Here is a 21872-nt window from a genome sequence, read left to right as displayed (position 1 = left end):
GAGCCCTCTGTTACACCCAGACAGGGCCACTAGAGGGCTCCTTGGTCTAGCGATAACACCAGTGCCTGGGAAGGCACCTGTTACTTAGCAGACTTTGGTCTAGCAGTAGTGCCAGTGCCTGGGAAGGCACCCACTACTTAGCAGACTGGGAAAGGGCGTCTCCCTTTCCCCGGGGGACTTAGGGAAGACTCTGCTCTACCACCTCCTGTGGAAGGCCTGATATCCATCAAGCCTGTCCGTAGCCATCCAGAGGCCTAAAAGTCTCCCTGTGATGCGGTGCTTCAGCGGTCACATTCCTGGTGCACTTTCATGTTCCACCCTGTACACCTGGCTCCACCTTCTAGATAGCAGTAGCAGAATTAGTGAAAGTATTAAAGCCGTTGAGCTTTCTGAAAAATGCATAGAAGAAATAATGATGTAAGCTGTTCCCTTTGTCTCTTTGCCTCGGCTACCAAATAGGGAAGGGCCCCCTGTCTGATGGACACGTGACTCGCATGACGTTACCTATCATTGGAGGTGATTCACACTCCTTACCCTGCCCCCTTGCCTTGTATACAATAAATAACAGCGCAGCCAGGTATTTGGGGCCACTACCGGTCTCTGCGTCTTGGTGGTAGTGGTCCCCCGGGCCCAGCTGTCTTTTCTTCTATATCTTTGTCTTGTGTCTTTATTTCTATGCTCTCTCATCTCCACACATGAAGAGAAAAACCCACAGGCCCAGTAGGGCTGGACCCTATCCCTTCCTTCCTTCCTTCCTTCCTTCCTTCCTTCCTTCCTTCCTTCCTTCCTTCCTTCCTTCCTTCTTTCCTTCCTTCCTTCTACATTTTGATCAGGATATTAGGTATTCTCTTCTGGGAGAATTTTTCTGTTAAATTGGTCTCACAGGAACTCCCTACAGGGAATTTAAACACTGAATGTCAGATGTCTTTCTTAGTTTTATTTCTGTGACTTTAGAGCTCTTACTTTTTCTTTAAACTTTCTAAAATTTCACCAGTGGCACTTCTGATCCAGTCTCACAACTATGGAGTTTTCCAAATTCAACATTTACTGTGGCATCCAAGGCTCTGTTCTATAATTTCCCTCCTTTCGTGGATTGTCCACTAGAATGTAGGAACAGAAGTAGGAATTCATCCTTTCATCCAATACTGTTCTATTCTTGACACAATAACTCCCAAACTCTGTTCTTTCCCCTAGTTCAGCTTCACTGACTGACAACCCTCATCTGGGCTCAGAGTTTATAGCATGGAGTGCAATGGGGACCTTAAGTGTGGCTCCTACTTCTTCAGCAGTAACCTTCCATGCACAATGTAATCTTATAATTCTGTTGCTGTACTTACCAAGTCTTTCTACTCTTTCTTTCAGATATCCTGTTCAAATCAGAATATATGTCATTGATGTCACATAAAATTTCATATCCTTGGATATATTTGAGCATTGTGGTTGCTCTTCTGTTTCTCAGAATAAAAGGTATTTAATTCAGGAAAGGTAATGAGTTCTGAAGCCATTCCTTCTTTACTTGATACCAAGTGTTTGGAGGAGGTTCACACAAAACAGTGTCAACCTCAAAGCATCTCACTGCTGTACTTGCCAAAGAAGGTCTTAATATCTTGAGTTATATCTCAGGATGAGCTAGTGTTCTCCATGTTTATGTGGTTCTCCAGAGCGAAAGTGCTGCTGCTGCCATAGTAGCTGTCACCTCCAAAATCTCCTGATCCTTGCGGAGCCATCATTACTTATTTCTTCTCACTTGGGCCATTTTCTGGAATTTAAATAATAATAGTTTTGAGGCTAGGCACAGTGACTCACGCCTGTAATCACTAGCACTTTGGGAGGCCAAGGCAGGTGGATCACCTGAGATCAGGAGTTCAAGACCAGCCTGGACAACATGGTGAAACTCCGTCTCTACTAAAATACAGAAATTAGCCAGGCATGATGGTGGGTGCCTATAATCCCAGCTACTCAGGAGGATGAGACGGGAGAATCACTTGAACCTGGGAGATGGCGGTTGCAGTGAGCCGAGATCATGCCACTGTACTCCAGCCTGGGCAGCTGAGCGAGACTCTGTCTCAACAACAACAACAACAACAAAAATAATAATAGTTTTGAATATATATATATATTTGTTTTTGTTTTTGTTTTTTTGAGACAGAATCTTGCTCTGTAGCCCAGGCTGGAATAGTTTTCTCTTCCACAGGCATCTATGGATTTTCAGACTTATTCCTCAAATTCTCCAGAATATTTTACCTTGATTATAAGAAAAAGAAAAACACATGAACCAATAATCCAATTCTTGGTTCTCCTGAATCTTCTCTCAGCTCCCCTTTGTTTTTCCTATGAAATTAACCTAAACATACACCCCTTGCATCACTAAGGGTGGGAAATGCAGCCTTAATTTCAGGGAGTTGAAAACAGAAGGCAGAGAAGGCATTGGATACATTTGAGAATGGCCCCTCACAGTACTGGATCTTAGAACTTCAGACCATGCAAGATGAGTAACAGAAATGACATGTTATGCCATCAAGTATTCTAGATTTCCTGAGAGAAAGAAACTGTGATACATTCCAGGCTGCTTTGTATAGAGAAGGAGATGGACTAGGAGTCTTTGGGAAATAATTTCATCCATAGTGACATAAATATAATTGATAAGACAAGGTGCCTTTTGAGAGTTATCATTAAAATGAAACTCTTCTATAGTTCAGAAAACATAAGCCTAAAAATGAAAATAGAGTTCATCTTGGCTAGTCCTATATAATTCATAAAGACCTGTATAACTTTGAATGAGTATTTATCATGTGCCAGGAAATGTGATAAACAATTTATAGTTAATGTCATCCAAACACCCTATGAGATAGGTTCCATTTATTATCACCATTTTTTGGATGAAGAAATTAGTCATCAGAGTTTTCGGTTAAATTGTTCAAGCTCAAACATGTAGAGCCAGGGCTGAAACTTAGACGTTTCAAATGCGAACACTTTGCTCCAAATGTAGTGATGCTCTTCTCCACTAAGATGTGAGGTATCAATATCATCCTTGCGTACTTTCAGTGATGGGGAGGTCACTAACTCACTCATTAGGCAATTTGACTTATCTGCTCAACAAATGTATGCTGAGCATCTCAGGGATTACGTACTGTTCTAGATATTAACAGTAAAGCAAAAGGAAAAAACAGCTTAAAGTCTTTGTCCTTGTAGAGGTTACTTCTAGTGTGATGTAAGGAAACTCTTCCTTTTAGGACTTTCCTGTTAATAGTTTCTGGCATTTGTGGTTTTAAAAACTCACACACACAAAAACACAGAACCAAAACAAAAGAAAAACTCAAACAGAAAGCATCATGTTCTTTTCTGGATCTTCTTCACCCTAAGCCAAGTATTTATAGTTATTGGTTCTTTGCATAATGTGTCTCAGAATTATACAAGTCTTGTCATTTTCTTCTAGAAATGTTATAAATAAGCAAAAGAATCTTTTAAAAATCTAGTTTGAGGCTTATGCCTGTAATCCTAGCACTTTTGTAGTCTAAAAGGAGCAGATTGCTTGAGTTCAGGAGCTCGAGACCAACCTGGCCAACATAGTGAAACCCCGTCTCTAATAGAAATACAAAAAGTTATCTGGGTGTGGTGATGCATGCCTGTAGTTCCTAGCTAGCTGGGAGGCTGAGGCACGAGAATCGCTTGAACAGAGGAGGTGGAGGTTGCAGTGAGCCAAGTTCGTGCCACTTTACTCCAGCCTGGGTGACAGAGTGAGACTCCGTCTCTAAATAAATAAATAAATATCTAGTTTGATATGGGAAAGCATGGTTTAATAAGGAGAATTGCCCAGACTTGAAATAATCTTTCTCACACCATAGTAAGCTCTCTAGAATATAAGTTTTCAAGCAAAGTTTGAGTGACTAAATAGCAGGAATGCTATAAAGAAGATCCTTCAGTTATACCTTCAGGGCATTACAACTGTGAAATTATTGGGTTCCAAAGCACTTTTGTCCTCTTAGCTAACTCAGAGTTTCCCCAAACTACCATTTTGTTTGTCCTACAAACATCAGACTCATATATGTTATAGTGACCAGGGTCCCATTCTCTCTACATCTTATTTTCATGTTGTGATCAACAAATATACTGCACAGAGTGTGGGAAAGTAGGAAAATACTGTTCTCCAGTACCCTCATCTATCCTAAGCCCAAACAAGTCCTCCCTTCATTCCTGATTCCTGGCTCTATCTCATTCACAATCCTGCTTTTGATGCCTGAGCTGTGACTTAGGCTGAATAGACCTAAATAGACATTACATTGAGACCTTAAAATAATTTCCTTAATCTAGCATGTTTGTTGCTGTTCCAATGTATTCCAAAAGAGCTAGCTTCCTAATTCTCCTTCTCCTTGATCCTTTTTCAGTTACAGAGAATATAAGGTGTGTTCACCTTGTGTTTCAGTGTCTACCTTTCCTGATGTATATTGGCATTTTGCCTATCTATTTACAATTCAGGAAAAGAGGTAAGTGGTACTAGAAAAATAGAATTTCTCAGTTCATCTCTTCTTAGCCTGGTACCCTCTTTACTTGGATGTATTTAGATAAAGCTGGGCAACTTTCCTAGCAACAACAGAAGGAGTCAGGATTTGGGGACACCTTAGAAACTTTAGATGCTGCCCTCTGAACTGTGCAAGTTGCAGAGTCTTAGGCTTCTCTGATGACTGCCTGTATTTCCAGCATCACCTGTGGTCACAATTGCTTGCATACCAGGGGAACAGATATATTCCTTGAGGTCTGGCAACCATTTCATCCAAGATTATGGGGTCCAGATGCTCATTTACAAAACACAATTATTTGTGTCACCAAATGTTGGCTCCAAGACAGTGATTAATAACCATTTTTGCATCAGAGATCCCATTTGAAAAATTAATGAGTTCAAAAGGCCAATATTACATGTTTTATTTCCTATTCAGTTTCAAGACTATTGAAAGCCATTAATTGATCATCTTGTGAAATGGTTTGGCTCTGTGTCCCAACTCAAATATCACCTTGAATTGTGATAATCTTTACGTGTGAAGGGCGACACCAGGTAGAGATAATTGAATCATGGGGGAGTTTCCCCCATGCTGTTCTCATGATGGTGAGTGAGTTCTCATGAGATCTGATAGTTTTATAAGGGGCTTCCCCCTTCACTTGGCACTCATTCTCTTTCCTGACACCTTGTGAAGAGGTGCCTTTCACCATAATTGGAACTGTGCATCAATTAAACCTCCTTTTTTTATACATTACTCAGTCTCAGGTATTTCTTCATAGTAGTTTGAGAATGAACTAATACATCTTGCCTATATATTTAGATGTTACTAGAAGTGCAGCTATATTTATATACTTTGTTATGATAGCATCTGAGAATTTAGCAATACTTTTTATTTGTTTGCAGTTACTGGGAGTTATTTACATAAAACAATGACGATCAAAGTAAACACTAAACAAAAGAATCACTTTATTCTTTGCAAGAGCTTTGCCTTCACTCCTAAGACATAACTGGTCCAGATGCTACATAGATAGTCTTTTCAAACCTTTTATATATTTTGAATTTTCCCCAGCATAACCCATTCCATCTATTTGCACCTCAAAGTATAAACCCAAGCCTCAAATCTTAACAAACTAATGAGCCCAAAGGACAAGCCCACCAGGATCAACAAAAGCTGGCAAGAATGTTTAAGAATGTATAAAATAGAATTCTATTTCAATCAGTATGTAATTTCCTAAACTACTCTTTCTGACTACAGTATATATACTGCAATATCTATCTGTCTGTCTATATCCACCAAATATTATTTTCAAGTTATTTTTAAGCAATTGAGAAGACTAAGAAAATATTTCGTGTACTGGAAGAAATCAAAAGATGCAATCAAAACCTTATTTTGACTTTTTTCTTTCTCCCTCCCTCCCTCCCTGCCTCCCCCACCTCTTCCTCTTCCTCTTTCTCCTCCTCTGCTCCTCCTCCTTCTTCCTCCCTCCTCCTTCTCTTCTTCTTCTCCTCCTCCTCCTTCTCCTCCTTCTCCTTCTCCTCCTCCTCCTCCTCCTCCTCCTCCTCCTCCTCCTCCTCCTCCTCCTTCTTCTTCTTCTTCTTCTTCTTCTTCTTCTTCTTCTTCTTCTTCTTCTTCTTCTTCTTCTTCTTCTTCTTCTTCTTTCACTCTCTCTCTCTCTCTCTCTCCCCCCCCTCCCTCTCTCTCTCCATGGGCATCTTCTAAATCCAGGTTGCTTATTTTGTTTTGAAGTCCACATTGGAGTCAAGTGGACAAAGGATGATTACCAGAGCCCTCATAAAGGAAGAGTCTAATAAAAATATCCACATATATCTGGGACCCCAAAGAAGTGAACATCAAAATAGTCTGTGTAACAATTCACTAAAAATATATCTCATAGAGCATAATAATAAGAAAAATACCTTTTCTCCATCAGTACCAAACAGTAGAATTTGAAAATAATTCTGCCTTAATCATTCATATACATAAACCCTCCCTTAATGAGATTGTAGCCATTAACTTGGTGAAGATTGGTGAAATTTGAATATATTTTGAAGATAAAGGCAACTGATTAATGTCCTATTAGATATTGAGGTGCAAGAAAACAAAAAGTGTCAAAGATGATTTTAGGTTTTCCAGAAATAGCAACTATGAAATAGAGTTACTGTTTATTAGATACACAATATAAATATTTTTAATATATTTAAAAAATAAAAGAATGAATTCAAAATAAGAATCAAAGATGAAACTAATAAAAAGATCAAGAATAGTTGAAAGAGATCAACTAGAATGTCTAGGAATTAAATATATAATAATTAAGATTTAAACACAAGGTGGATAAGTAAAACAGGCGACCAGGCACAATTAAAAGAGAACTGGACTGTTGGCACTAGATAAGATAGCGTGAGTACATCCTGCCCTGTCTCTTTAATTGAATATCGCTTTAAAATTGGACAGAATGCATCAAGCAGATATTTGAGGATATTGTAAAGCAAACAGTAGCAATCAGATTAAGGAAGACCAGAAACCAAGGAAATACCGAACCAGCAATGAGTTTGTCATTTTTTCCCTCTGGTATACCCAAGTGATATGGTTTGGCTGTGTCCCCACCCAAATCTCAACTTGAATTCTATCTCCCAGAATTCCCACATATTGTGGGAGGGACCCAGGAGGAGGTAATTGAATCACAGGGGCCAGTCTTTCCTACGCTATTCTTGTGATATTGAATAAGTCTCATGAGGTCTGATGGGTTTATCAGGGGTTTCCGCTTTTCCTTCTTCCCCATTTTCTCTTGCTGCCACCATGTAAGACATTCCTTTCACCTCCTGCCATGATTCTGAGGCCTCCCCAGCCATGTGGAACTGTAAGTCCAATTAAACCTGTTTTTCTTCCCAGTCTCGGGTATGTCTTTATCAGCAGCATGAAAACGGGCTAATACAGTAAATGGCTATCAGTAGAGTGGGGCATTGCTGAAAAGATACCCCAAAATGTGGAAGAGACTTTGGAACTGTGTAATGGGCAGAGGTTGGAACAGTTTGAAGGACTCAGAGGAAGACAGGAAAATGTGGGAAAGTTTGGAACTCCCTAGAGAATTGTTGAACAGCTTTGCCTAAAATGCTGATAGTGATATGGACAATAAGATCCAAGGCCGGGCGCAGTGGCTCAAGCCTGTAATCCCAGCACTTTGGGAGGCTGAGACGGGCAGATCACGAGGTCAGGAGATCGAGACCATACGGGCTAACACGGTGAAACCCCATCTCTACTAAAAAATACAAAAAACTACCCGAGCGAGGTGCCAGGCGCCTGTAGTCCCAGCTACTCGGGAGGTTGAGGCAGGAGAATGGCGTAAACCCAGGAGGCGGAGCTTGCAGTGAGCTGAATCCCGCCACTGCACTCCAGCCTGGGCAACAGAGCAAGACTCTGTCTCAAAAAAAAAAAATAAAAAAGATCCAGGCTGAGATGGTCTCAGGTGAAGAAGAGGAACTGGTTGGGAACTGACACAAGGGTTACGCTTGTTATGTTTCAGCAAAGAGACTGGTGGCATTTTGCCCCTGCCTGAGAGATTTGTGGAATTTGAACTTGAGAAAGATGATTTAGGGTATCTGACAGAAGAAATTTCTAAGCAGCAAACCATTCAAGAGGTGACTTGAGTAACGTTAAAGGTATTCAAGTTTTTTTTAATGGAGATTGAATTTCACTCTTGTTGCCCAGGTTGTAGCGGAGTGGCACAATCTTGGCTCACTGCAACCTCCACCTCCTGGGTTCAAGCAATTCTCATGCCTCAGCTTACTCAATAGCTGGGATTACAGGTGTCTGCCACCATGTCCAGCTAATTTTTAAAATATTTTTACTAGAGGCAGGGTTCCACCATGTTGAGCAGGCTGGTCTCAAACTCCTGATCTCAGGTGATCCACCTGCTGTGGCCTCCCAAAGTGTTGGGATCACAGGCTTAAGCGACTGCGCCTGGCCAGGCATTCAGTTTTAAAAGGGAAACAGTGGATAAAAGTTCAGAAAATTTGCAGCCTGACTATGCAATAGAAAAGAAAAACCCATTTTCTGGGGAGAAATTCAAACCAGCTGCACAAATTTGCATAAGTAGCAAGGGGCCTAATGTTAGTCCCCAAGACCACAGGGAAAATGTCTCCAGGGCATGTCAGAGATCTTTATGGTAGCCTCTCCCATCACAGGCCTGGAGGCCCAGGAAGAAAAAGTGGTTTTGTGGGCCAGACCCAGGGTCCCTGTGCTGTTTGAAGCCTAGGGACTTGGTGTTCTGTGTCCCAGCTGCTCCAGCCATGGCTGAAAGTGGCCAACATAAAGCTTAGGCTGTGGTTTCAGAGGGTAGAATCCCCCAGCCTTGGCTATTTCCACGTGGTGTTGAGCCTGCAGGTTCACAGAAGTAAAAAATTGAGGTTTGGGAAACTCCACCTAGATTTCAGAAGATGTATGGAAATGCCTGGATGCCCAGACAAACTTTTGCTGCAGGGGTGGGGCCTTCATGGAGAATCTCTCCTACAGCAGTGCAGAAGGGAAATGTGGGATCAGAGGCCCCACAAAGAGTCCCTACTGGGGCACTGACTAGTGGAACTGTGAGAATAGGGCCACCATCCTTCAGACCCCAGAATGGTAGATCCACTGACAGCTTGTACCATACTCCTGGAAAAGCTTCAAACATTCAGTGCTAGCCCATAAAAGCAGCCAGGAGTGGGGCTGTATCCTGCAAAGCCAAAGAGACAGAGCTTCCCAAAACCATGGGAACCCACTGCTTGCATCAACATGACCTGGATGTGAGATATGAAGTCAAAGGAGGTAAATTCGGAGCTTTAAATTTTGACTGCTCTGCATGGGTTCTGTACTTCTTTGTTCTGGCCAATTTCTCCCATTTGGAATGGCCATATTTACCAAATACCTGTACCCTCATTGTATCTCGGAAGTAACTAGCTTGCTTTTGATTTTACAGGCTCATAGGCAGAAAGGACTTGCCATGCCTGAGATGAGACTTTGGACTGTGGACTTCTGGGTTAATGCTGAAATGAGTTAAAGCTTTGGGGGACTGTTGACAAGGCATGATTGCTTTAGAAATGTGAAGACATGATATTTGGAGAGGCCAGGGGAGGAATGATATGGTTTAGCGGTGTCCCCACCCAAATCTCAACTTGAATTTTATCTCCCAGAATTGCCACACGTTGTGGAAGGAACCCAGTGGGAGGTAATTGAATCATGGGGGCTGGCCTTTCCCATGCTATTCTCGTGATAGTGAATAAGTCTCACTAGAGCTGATGTTTTATCAGGGGTTTCTGCTTTTGCTTCCACTTCATTTTCTCCTGATGCCCCCATGTAAGAAGTGCCTTTCATGTTCCACCATGATTCTGAGGCCTCCCCAGCCATGTGGAACTGTTAGTCCCGTTAAACTTATTTTTCTTGCCAGCTCAGATATGTCTTTATCAGCAGCATGAAAACAGACTAATACACTAAGCCTGGACTCAAAGCACCATGAATCCCAGAAGGTGTCATCAATGCAAACAGTAAAAGCTCCAGGAAAAATCTTCTAGTTAAGATTTCAGAAATGAAAAAGGAATCTCTGGTTTGTGGTGGTAGTGGTAGCATGAAACTAGAAGTGTTTGTGACTCCTAGAAATAGGCTTTCCACTTTTCTCAGAAGATCTATGGCAAAAAGAGGGTGGAGAAACCCTAAGTGACTTTGTCTCTCCATGTCCTAGTGCTGCTCAGTCATGGACACAAGTACAGTCACAGGAAGTGTACAGCATAGTGGAGGTATATCAAAACCCAAGATTTCTGGCCTGAAATACCAAATAGACAAGCCCTAGGGAACTAGAAATTACCAGAGAGAGAGCAGAGAGGAAAGAACCTTGGGAAATTGATTCCATAAAGTTGTTTATGAACTCCAGGGTTCATCTCAGAACTTTAAATGTATACATCTGATTAAAAAAATCCCAGCACATAGAAGATATTGAGGACTAAGCTAAGGGAAATATCATTGCCTATAGCACACACACAAGACAAATATGAAAAATACTTTAAAAAATAATTTAGCAATAATTTTTAAATAATTGCTTTCAAAGAGGAATTGAAAAATACATGAAAGGTCAGTGTTCATAGGACTTATAACCCAAACCCTACTGGGTCAGGTGTCCACGAAAACAAAAATATTAACATGCCCCATAAGATTTAACAAGAATCTGAGATTTATAACATCATATTCAAAATATCCAGAAGACAATCCAAAACTACTCAGTATGTGAAGAATCAGGAAAATCTCAGCATGCATGGGTAAGAACAATAGGGAGCAACACTGAGATTACATAGATGTTAAAATTATCAAAGAATTTAAAACTGCTACTATAAAAATATCCAAGAAGTAATGGCAAGCACTCTGAAACAAATGGGAAATGAAGCTTCAGCAAAAAAATAGAAAATATACAGAAGAACCACCTAGAAATCCTAGCGCTAAAAGCTACAATAGTATTTTTTTTAAAAAATTATCACAGTATAGGCTCAATAGCAGAATTGAGATGACAGAGAAAATATTCAATGTTCTTGAGAGATAGATGCATAGAACTTATTCAACGTGAAGACCAATGAGAAAAAAGAATAAAAAAAGAGTAGAGTTTCAGGGACCTGTAGGACAATAGCAATAGAATGAAACTTGTGTCCTGGGAGTTTCAGTACAAAATATAAAGAGTTAAGCACAGTAAATATATTTGAAGAAATCGAAAACTTCACAAATTTGTCAGAAGACATAACCTACACATTCAAAAAGTACAGTGAACCCCCAAATAGAAATCTAGGGAAATCCATGGCCATACCATAACAATCAAATGATTCCAAAGGTAAAGCCATAGAAAAATTATTAAAAACATCCAGAGAAAATGGACGCATTACTTATGAGGGAAAACAATAGTACAAACAACTGTGGAATTCTAATCCAAATCCATCCATGGTGTCAGAAGGAAGTGACTTTTTTCTACGCTGAAAGTAAAGAACTGCCAAACCATAATTTTATGTCCAGTGAAAATATACTTAAATAATGAAAGTTAGTAAAAACATTTTAAGGAGAAAGAAAATCTTGGATAATTCTTTACCAGCAGAACTGCTTCAAAGCACTGCAGTTCTTCAGAAGGGAGATAACAGCAGAAGGAAATGTGGTCATTAGGAGTTAAGGAAGACAAATCATAACTATTGAAGTAAATCTATTACAATATTCCTTTCCTCTTGAGTTCTTTAACATGTTTGATGATGAAAAGCAAAAAAAAATAACATTATCCGATTGGATTTTTAATTTATGTATATATACTTGTAATATATAAAATAACTACAACATAAGTAGAAATGATAAAGAGCTCTATTGTAGTGATAAAATGGTGTTTCTCAGTAGATTATGAAAAGTTGAGCATGTATAATTTAATTCCTAGTGTAATCAAAATGATACAAATTGATAGAGTCAAAACCAAAAAAGATAAATAAATTAAAATGTGATTTTAAAAAAGTTCCTCTAAAATGCAGGAAAGAGTAAACAGGTATGACAAACAGGAAAAATAGAGAAATTAAGTAATAAAATGGTAATAATTACTTAAATATAAATTCTCTAGTTTTGTCAATTATGCCTTTACAGTTTGAAGTCATGATATTAAGTTGATATACCATTGAAGTGGATAAGCTTTACTGGCAAAAGAAAACATTAATTATTATGTGTGTCTAGTAATGCTTTCTTGTCTTGCCATCTATTTTCCCAATAGTAGTATGGCTACTTTTTGTTTTCTTGCATCTCACTATCAACAGGACATTAATCAGTTTCCTTTATCTTCAAAATATATTCAAATTTTACCAATTTTCACCAAGTTAATGGCTACAATCTTGATTTATATTTGTATTGTACATATTTTCTTTTTATTTAGCTTAAAATATTTTATATTTAAATTTTTCTGCATATTTATGATTTTGTGCATCTCTTGGAAAAGGATATAATTAGATTTAAATTTTTAATCTATTCTATTTTATAATTATTGCCTCTTAAATGAATCATTTATACTTTTAGCTTATTGATGTTTCAAATTTCTAACATCATTTTGTGCTTATCTGACCTTCCTGTTTTATATACATATTTCTATTTTTCTTCATTTTCATTGTATTGTGTTTTAAACATTTCATTTTCTGTTTGTAATTTTAATTATTCCATCTGTTTTTACTTATAACGACATATAATTTATACAGCGTTTTTTTCCCCCACTATTTAAGTGGTTCATTTAGAAATTTCAACGTGTGTGTACTTACTATCAAGTCTAAATTTAATTAATACCTGAATTAGTCCGTTCTCACACTGCTGTAAAGATACTACTAGAGTCTGAGTAATTTATAAGCAAAGGAGGTTCAATCGACTGGTAGTTCTGCATGGCTGGGGAGACCTCAGGAAACTTCCAATCATAGCGGAAGGGGAAGCAGGCATGTCTTAAATGACAGCAGGTGAGAGAGCGCACATGAGAGAGCAGGAAAAACTACCATTTCTAAAACTTGTGAGAATTCACTCACTATCATGAGAACAGCATGGGGGAAACCACCCCCATAATCCAATCACTTCCCTCTCTTCTACACATGGGGATTATGATTCAAGATAAGATTTGGGTAAGAACAAAAAGCCTAAGCATATCAATATCTTAAACACTCTCAGAAGATAAAAAGATCTTGGAATAGTTTAGTAACATGTAGTTCCATCAGGACATATGCTATGATCGCTGAAGATTTTAATTCTATGTTATTTAAACCTCATAGAACATTATTTTAATTATTGTTTTATATAGCATTGCTTGTTTATATTTATCTATAGTTTACAACTTTTTTGACTTCTATTTTTTCTTGCATATCAGACTTAACAAATACTATCACACTATCTGATAGCGTTTGTCTCACATTTATTTCAATGGCTACAGAATTTTAGTTTGAAGATTTTTTCCAGTGCATTGAACATATTATTTCACTATTGTGACTTCCACTGTTTCTATTCTATTGAGAAGTCTGCTTTTAGTCTAATTGGCGCTTCTGAATGTGAACTTTCTTTTTCTCTGGCTGCTCAGAGTTTTTAGTGTGTGTGTGTGTGTGTGAGCACATGCCCATGTACATGCCTTTGTGGAATTCTTTTTATTTTTTAATAATAAGGGTTAATTGGGCTCCCTGATTTTCTACATTAGTGTTTTTTGTCAGGTCTCAAAAAATCTCAGCTACCATTGTTTTAAATACAGCCATGTGTTGCTTAACAATGGGATACATTCTGAGAAATATTTATGTAGCCAATTGCATCATTATGTAAATACCATGTAGCATATTTACACAAACCTAAATGGTATTGCATACTACACACCTAAGCTATAAGGTATAGCCTATTATCCTAGGCTAAAAACCAGACCAGCATGCTACTGTACTGAGTGCTATAGGCAATTGTAACACAATGGTAAGTATTTATGTATCTAAACATATCTAAACATAGAAAAGGGACAGTGAATATATGGTATAAAGGATAAAATATGGTACATCTGTACAGGGCGCTTATTATGAATAGAGCTTGCAGGACTGGAAGTTGCTTTGGGTGAGTAACTGAATGAGTAGTGAGTGAAAGAGAAGGCTTAGGACATTTCTGTACACTCTTGTAGGCTTTATAAACACTGTACACTTAGCCTACACTAAATTTACTTTATTTGGTAATAGATTAACCTTAGCTTATTGTGACTTATTTACTTGTAAACTTAAACATTTCTTAACTTTTTGACTGTTTTGTAATAACAGCTTAAGATACAAATGTACAATCATACAAAAATGTTTTCTTTCTTTATGTCATTATTCTATAAGCTTTTCCTAATAAAACAATTAAAAAATTTTTTTTGTTAAAAACTAAGATACAAATCCACACCTTAACCTAGGCCTACTCAGGGTCAGGATCATCACTATCACCATTTTCTACTTCCATATTTTGTCCCCCTGGAAGATCTTCAAGGGCAATAGCACATATGGACCTGTCACCTCCTATGATAAGGATGTTTTCTCTTCTGTGATAATTCCTGAAGGACCTGCTGGAGGCTCTTCTTAAAGGAGGTGTCTCTGCAGAAGCATCCATTGTGGTTTGCTTGATTTTTTTCTTTTTTTCATTACAGATTTGCTTGTAAGCAGATAATGTACCACAGACATTCCTGCTCATTAATGCAATCCTTTCAGTATTGGGGTTCATATTTTCAAATATTTTAAGGAGCTTGTTGATGTCTGCAAAAGCTTCTGCTAAACCATTCACTCTGGATTTCCTGAGAAGTTCTTCTTTTTCTTCTCCTGCAGTTTCCTTGTCTCTTTTTTGTTCCTCAGCTATGCATTCTTGTTACAGTTCCAACAGCTCATTAATTAATTCCTCAGGATGACATCACTAGATGAAAGAAAATTTTCAGCTCCATTATAATCTTATGAGACCACTGTGATATATATGGTTCACTGTTAACCAAAACGTCATTATGTGGCACATAACTGTACTTCCTTTTCTCCTTTATTTAATTTGTCTTCTTTTTAACTTTAGATTCTGTCAATCAGAACTTTCTACTCCATTCTCTATGTCTCTTAACTTCTCTCCTTTATTTTTGACTTTTTCTCTCCATGTTTATGCCTTCCAGTTTATTATCAAGTTTAGTAATCAATTCCTAAATATGAGTGATTTTTGTGGTACCCACTCTGAATTCTTAACTTCAGACATTATGTTTCAATATCATCAATTTTATTTACTACTTTTTCAAAGTACCTCTTCTCAAGTTACCTTTAATAATTTTTGTTCTGCAGATATTTCTTAGCTTGTCTCATCCAATTTTTAAATATAATATGTACAGGTGGTATTTTTTGGACCCTGTTTCATCTTTGAAATAGCTAAAATTGTTTTGTAACTGTTTTCTGATTTCCTCTGGATGTTGTCTTTGTAGCTCTAAATCACTTAACAGATGTTTAATAAGAGATTACTATATACCAAACACATTTCTAAATACTGGGGATTCAACAGTGAACATCACAATGTTCTGCATTAATGAAATCAAAAGTATCATCTGTAACTTTATTATTGGTCCTTCTAGAGTTTGAGCCCTATGACAACCTTTTAAATATTTGAGTTTAGTAATCATGGCACCTTCTTTATCATCTTTTGTCCATTTGTTCCTTATGATTGACTTTGACCTCCTCCAATATTATGATCATCCTGTGTACTTTGTATATTAAAATTTCCTCTTCTGCCACTGAGCTGCAATTAAAAATAATTTGTTTTATCCAACTGTTCAGAGCCTCCTTATGACATTTTCAGACACTTTGCCTCTACATCTCTTCAACAAAAGTGTAAAAATAAATGAGAGCGTATTTTCAGTTTCCTGTGGATTAATGAGTAGAGATGACTTCTCACAGATTGTATTCATGGTTCAACCCAAATTGCACATATAGGCTCGACCAACCTACATACTCTATGACATCATAAAACCTTGGATAAGCCCAGAAAAAACAAGTAAATGAACCTACTCAACCTCCTTTTACCTTTATTAAGTGGGCTTCTACATATCTGGATTCTTAATTTGTGAATATTTTCAAGTCTTTATTTCTTTATAATGAATTGTTTGCATTTTTTCTTTCTCTTTTTTTCAGTCTCTGTTTCAGATGATCTGTTCTTATTGTATAGTATTTGGACAGATGATTTATGCATAATCTTGGGTATTCTAATGTTATTCTTCACCCTACTCATTTTTGTTCTACTTTATACTCTGAAAGGTAAGTGAAGCAGCAAGGGTGGGAGCTCCAAGGAAGTATATCCTGTACTTTTATCTGAATCTCTTGAAGGATTAGCTTTCACTCTGAAATATCTGTTAAAGGCTCAAATAACTCTGAAAAAATAGTGGCTTGGGTTATTCACGTTTTCCCTTATTTCAGCAAACTGACAGGAGCATTTTATGACTTACCTACACCTTGCTAATTGCTCATTTCACTATACTGCAAATCTCCCTTTACTTATAAAGAACATGTGTGAGAATCGGCTTTCACCAACTACTTTTAAGAATCAGTGGCACCAGATGACATGATTGTATATTTAGAAAACCCCATCACCTCAGCCCAAAATCTCCTTAAGCTGATAGGGAACTTCAGCAAAGTCTCAGGATACAAAATTAATGTGCAAAAATCACAAGCATTCTTATACACCAGTAACAGACAAACAGAGAGCCAAATCACGAATGAACTTCCATTCACAATTGCTTCAAAGAGAATAAAATACCTAGGAATCCAACTTACAAGGGATGTAAAGAACCTCTTCAAGGAGAACTACAAACCACTGCTCAGTGAAATAAGAGGACACAAACAAATGGAAGAACATACCATGCTCATGGAGAGGAAGAATAAATATTGTGAAAATGGCCATACTGCCCAAGGTATGATTCAATGCCTAGATTCAATGCCATCCCCATCAAGCTACCAATGACTTTCTTCACAAAATTGGAAAAAACTGCTTTAAATTTCATATGGAAGCAAAAAAGAGCCCGCATTGCCAAGACAATCCTAAGTCAAAAGAACAAAGCTGGAGTCATCACGCTACCTGACTTCAAACTATACTACAAGGCTACAGTAACCAAAACAGCATGGTACTGGTACCAAAACGGAGATATAGACCAATGGAACAGAACAGAGCCCTCAGAAATAATACCACACATCAACAGCTATCTGATCTTTGACAAACCTGACAAAAACAAGAAATGGGGAAAGGATTCCCTATTTAATAAATGGTGCTGGGATAATTGGCTAGCCATAAGTAGAAAGCTGAAACTGGATCCTTTCCTTACTCCTTATACAAAAATTAATTCAAGATGGATTAGAGACTTAAATGTTAGACTTAAAACCATAAAAACCCTAGAAGAAAACCTAGGGAATACCATTCAGGACATAGGCATGGGCAAGGACTTCATGTCTAAAACACAAAAAGCAATGACAACAAAAGCCAAAATTGACAAATGGGATCTAATTAAGCTAAACAACTTCTGCACAGCAAAAGAAACTACCATCAGAGTGAACAGGCAATCTACAGAATGGGAGAAAATTTTTGCAATCTACTCATCTGACAAAGGGCTAATATCCAGAACCTACAAAGAACTCAAACAAATTTATGAGAAAAAGAAACCCCATCAAAAAGTGGGCAAAAGATATGAACAGACATTTCTCAAAAGAAGACATGCATACAGCCAACAGATACATGAAAAAATGCTCATCATCACTGGCCATCAGAGAAATGCAAATCAAAACCACAGAGATACCATCTCACACCAGTTAGAATGGCAATCATTAAAAAGTCAGGAAACAGCAGGTGGTGGAGAGGATGTGGAGAAACAGGAACACTTTTATACTGTTGATGGGATTGTAAACTGGTTCAACCATTGTGGAAGACAGTATGGCGATTCCTCAAGGATCTAGAACTAGAAATGCCATATGACCCAGCCATCCCATTACTGGGTATATACCCAAAGGATTATAAATCATGCTGCTATAAAGGCACATGCACATGTATGTTTACTGCAGTACTATTCACAATAGCAAAGACTTGGAATCAACCCAAATGTCCATCAGTGACAGACTGGATTAAGAAAATGTGGCACATATACACCATGGAATACTATGCAGCCATAAAAAGGATGAGTTTGTGTCCTTTGTAGGGACATGGATGTAGCTAGAAACCATCACTCTCAGCAAACTATCGCAAGAACAGAAAACCAAACACTGCATGTTCTCACTCATAGGTGGGAATTGAACAATGAGATCACTTGGACTCTGGTAGGGGAACATCACACACCGGGGCCTATTATGGGGAGGGGAGATGGGGGAAGGATGGCATTGGGAGTTACACCTGATGTAAATGATGAGTTGATGGGTGCTGATGAGTTGATGGGTGCAGCACACCAACATGGCACAAGTATACATATGTAACAAACCTGCATTTTATGCACATGTACCCTAGAACTTAAAGTATAATAATAATAATAATAAAAATCAGTGGCACCAGAAAAAGACCCCAGTTCAGTCACACCTTGCTGTTGCCCAATTGATTGTTGAACGTTTACTGTAGATCCACAGGAAAGGTTCTCCTTGACATCTCCACTCAACTCTTCCTTCAACTAAAGCTGTGACATGGTAAAGAAGGTACATGTGCAGGGAGGGGCAGCCCACCATTCAGACTGTGAGCAATTCCCATGTAAGAGCTACATGTCAGCCAACTACAAGAAAAAGTTGAGGGAACAGCAAGTCTGTGCTCACACCGAAGCAGGTTTATTTCATACCCTTCTTGTCATGGCTCCAAAACCTGAATTAGTTATGCAGTCATTTTACTTTGTACTTTCTGGGACTAATAAATAAATGTAATCTCTTTAGGGATCTGGGGGCTATACAATGAGAAAAAATGGAGACCACATCTAAACTTCTTGCTACTTGCATTACAATTAAAGAAATTATTTTCTTAATCCAATTGTGTTCTGTCTGGAAAATGTAGATTTTGATCTTGATTTTTGTTGTGTTGCAGACGCCAGTGAGTATAGTTGTGGCCTCTGTGTACACTCCTTCTCCATCTTAATTAAATAGATTTAAAATCAATATGCCATCAATAACACTGATTGCTTCCTTAACAGATTTTGTACAACTATGGACTTCAGGGTTCTCATCTGAAACAGAGGAGGCTTGAAGACAGTAGAACCAGTGATGTAAAACATTGAAGAAAAAGCATTTGGATCAAAAGTCTATACTTTTGAGTGAAGTCAAATAATTACCAATGTATAGGAAGAAAATAGAAATTTAAAGATTCTCAATATATCTTCGTTGCAAGTTTACATGAGAATTACCTAATTCAAATGTAATTGCATCAAAATTAGGATCTCAATCTAAAGAATATCTAATATGTAGAAAAGTAATAGCAAATAAACAAATGTATCATAAAATCTAAATATTTCCCTGAAATAAAGTAAATATATGAAAATCAGAAGTGTAAATGACTAAAATCTCTGGTTTTTAAATTGAGACTAAAATGGGATAAAATAACAAAATAAAATATGTTTGGTTTTCAGGACATATGCTTAAAACTTAACGAGAGGGAAAGGTGGAGCAAGGTGGTTGAATAGAAGCCTTCAGCAATTGTACTCCCTGTAGGAACACCAAATTGAAGAACTATCTACTCAGAAAAGTACTTTCATAAGAACCAAAAATCAAGTGAGTGATCAGAGTAACTGGTTTTAACATCATATTCAGGAAAGAGGCACTGAAGAGTGTAGAAAAGACAGTCTTGAACTGCCTGCACATCCTTCCCCCATTGCCTAGCAATGGTCATGCGGCATTGAGAGAGAATCTGTGTGCTTAAAGGAGGCAGAGCACAGTGACTGTGCTATTTTGTATTGGAACTCAGTGCTTTCCTGACAGAGTGGAAAGCAACACAGGGCAGAATTCAGCTGGTGCCCAGAACCCAAGGAGGGAACATTTAGACCAGTCCCAGCCAGAGGCAAATTATTCATCTCAGTAGCTGGAACCTGAGTTCTGGCAAGTCCTAATACCATGGGCTTAAGAGCCCTTGAAAGACTATCTCAGTTACAAGGGCTGCAGTTCCTGGGAAAGTCCTCGTGCTGTGCAGGGCTTGGAGCCAGTGGACTTGGGGTATAAGTGACTTAGTGAGACACCAGCCGGATGGCCAAGGGAGTGCATGTGTGACTTCTCCTCCAAAGACAAGCAGTGAAGCTCATAATTCCAGGAGACACTCTTTCCTTCTACTTAAGGAGAGGAGGTGGGGGAGTAAAGAGAACTTTGTGTTACAACTTAGATACCAGCTTAGTCACAGTAGAACAGGGCATCAGGCAGGGTTCTGAGGTCCCCCTTTCATCCTGTATCCCTTGAACGACCTTTATAAACACTCTGGGCTGGAAGGGCACTTCCTACCTTAAAGGGAAGAACCCCATCCTAGGAGGATTCACCACCTGCTAACTAAAGAGCCTTTGGTCCCTGAGTAATTTGTAGTGGCAGCCAGATAGTACTTGTCACAGGCCTTGGTAAAGACTTAGAGCCATACTGGCTTCAGGTGTGACCCAGAACATTCCCAACTGTGGTGGCTACAGGGAGAGACTCCTTCTGTTTGAGAAAAGGAAAGTTGAGGGGACTTTGTCTTGCAGCTTGGGTACTAGCTGGGCTTTGGGGGTCTCCAATTCCAGGACTTGGCTTTTGGATGGCATTTCTGCACCTGCCCTGGGCCAAAGGGGAGCCCACTCCCCTTAAGGGAGACACTCAAGACTTGCAGCAATTGACACAAGCTGACTGAAAAGCCCTTGGGTCTTGAGTGAGCACTGACAGTAGCCAGACAGGACTTGCCACAGACCTGGGGTGGTGGTCGCCATGGGGAGAGACTCCTCTGCTTGAGAAAAGGTGAGGGAAAAGTGGGAAGGATTTTGTCTTGTGGCATAAGTGCCAGCTCAGCTGCAACAGCATAGAGCACCAGGTCAATTCCTAAGGTTTCTGACTCCAGGCCCCGGCTCCCAGATAGCATCTCTGGACCCACGTGGGAATAAGGGAAACTTGCTGCCCCGAAGGGAAGAATGCAAGCATGGATGAATTTGCCAATTGCTGATTATAGAGTCCTTGGACCTTCGGTAAACATAGCCAGTAGCCAGCCAGTGGTCACTGCAGGCCTTGGGTGACAGCCAGTACTGTGCTGGCTTCAGGCCTGATGCAGTATAGCCCCAGTAGTGGTAGCCACAGTGGTGCTTGTGTCACTCCTCCCTCAGCAACAGGCAGCTCAACAAGGAGATAGACTGTTTGGGGGAAAGTAAGGGGAGAGAACAAGAATCTTTGCTTGGTAATTCAGGAAATTCTCCCAGATCTTACCAAAGACCACCAAGGTGGCACATCTACGAGTTTGCAAGAGCCACAGCATTAATGGGCTTGGGGTACACCTTAAAATAGATATGCTACAGTGAACAAAGACTTAGATAACATTATCCAAATTCCTCTGAATACATGGAAAGCTTTCTCAAGAAGAGCTGGTACACACAAGCCCAGACTGTGAAGATTACAGAAGATACCTACCTTTCCAATGCCCAGACACTGACAAACATCTACAAGCATCAAGACAATCCAGAAAGTATTAGTTTTTCCCATACTGTTAATAAAGACATACCCAAGACTGGGTAATTTATAAAGGAAAGAGGTTTAATTGACTCAGTTTCACATGGCTGGGGAGGCCTCACAATCATGGTGGAAGGCAAAGGGGAAGCAAGACACATCTTGATGGCAGACAAGAGAGCTTGTGTAGGGAAATTCCTCTTTATAAAACAATCAGATCTTGTAAGATTTACTATTATGA

The 21872-nt window shown here is 38.9% G+C and overlaps 1 protein-coding gene and 1 long non-coding RNA gene across 22 annotated transcripts in view; one reads left to right on the top strand and one right to left on the bottom strand.

Annotated features, from left to right (window-relative positions):
- LOC105495000 (putative selection and upkeep of intraepithelial T-cells protein 1 homolog) overlaps window positions 1-21872 on the top strand; it is a 222588-nt gene that overhangs the window by 191416 nt on the left and 9300 nt on the right. For 9 of the 21 annotated variants that reach the window (XM_071093465.1, XM_011764116.3, XM_071093463.1 and 6 more), the window contains 4 exons: window positions 1363-1467; window positions 4386-4484; window positions 16151-16273; window positions 19165-19626. In XM_071093465.1, the coding sequence (XP_070949566.1) occupies window positions 1363-1467; window positions 4386-4484; window positions 16151-16273; window positions 19165-19217 (380 nt within the window). In that variant the 3' untranslated portion in view covers window positions 19218-19626. Of the gene's footprint in view, window positions 1-1362; window positions 1468-4385; window positions 4485-9447; window positions 11742-16150; window positions 16274-19164; window positions 19634-21872 lie in introns of those variants that run through there. The other 12 variants (XM_011764110.3, XM_071093436.1, XM_071093418.1 and 9 more) reach the window with 7 other exon arrangements.
- Window positions 1628-21872, bottom strand: part of LOC139362392 (uncharacterized) — a 50029-nt gene continuing 29784 nt past the window's right edge. Inside the window, exon 3 of the long non-coding RNA XR_011621216.1 lies at window positions 1628-1759. This is a non-coding gene — a long non-coding RNA (uncharacterized lncRNA). The remainder of the gene's footprint in view (window positions 1760-21872) is intronic.

This window comes from Macaca nemestrina, chromosome 1 (assembly GCF_043159975.1).
Source record: "Macaca nemestrina isolate mMacNem1 chromosome 1, mMacNem.hap1, whole genome shotgun sequence".
In the NCBI taxonomy this organism is placed as follows: domain Eukaryota; kingdom Metazoa; phylum Chordata; class Mammalia; order Primates; family Cercopithecidae; genus Macaca; species Macaca nemestrina.
Note: the sequence above shows the minus strand (reverse complement) of the source record. Positions and strands in the feature narration are given on the sequence as shown.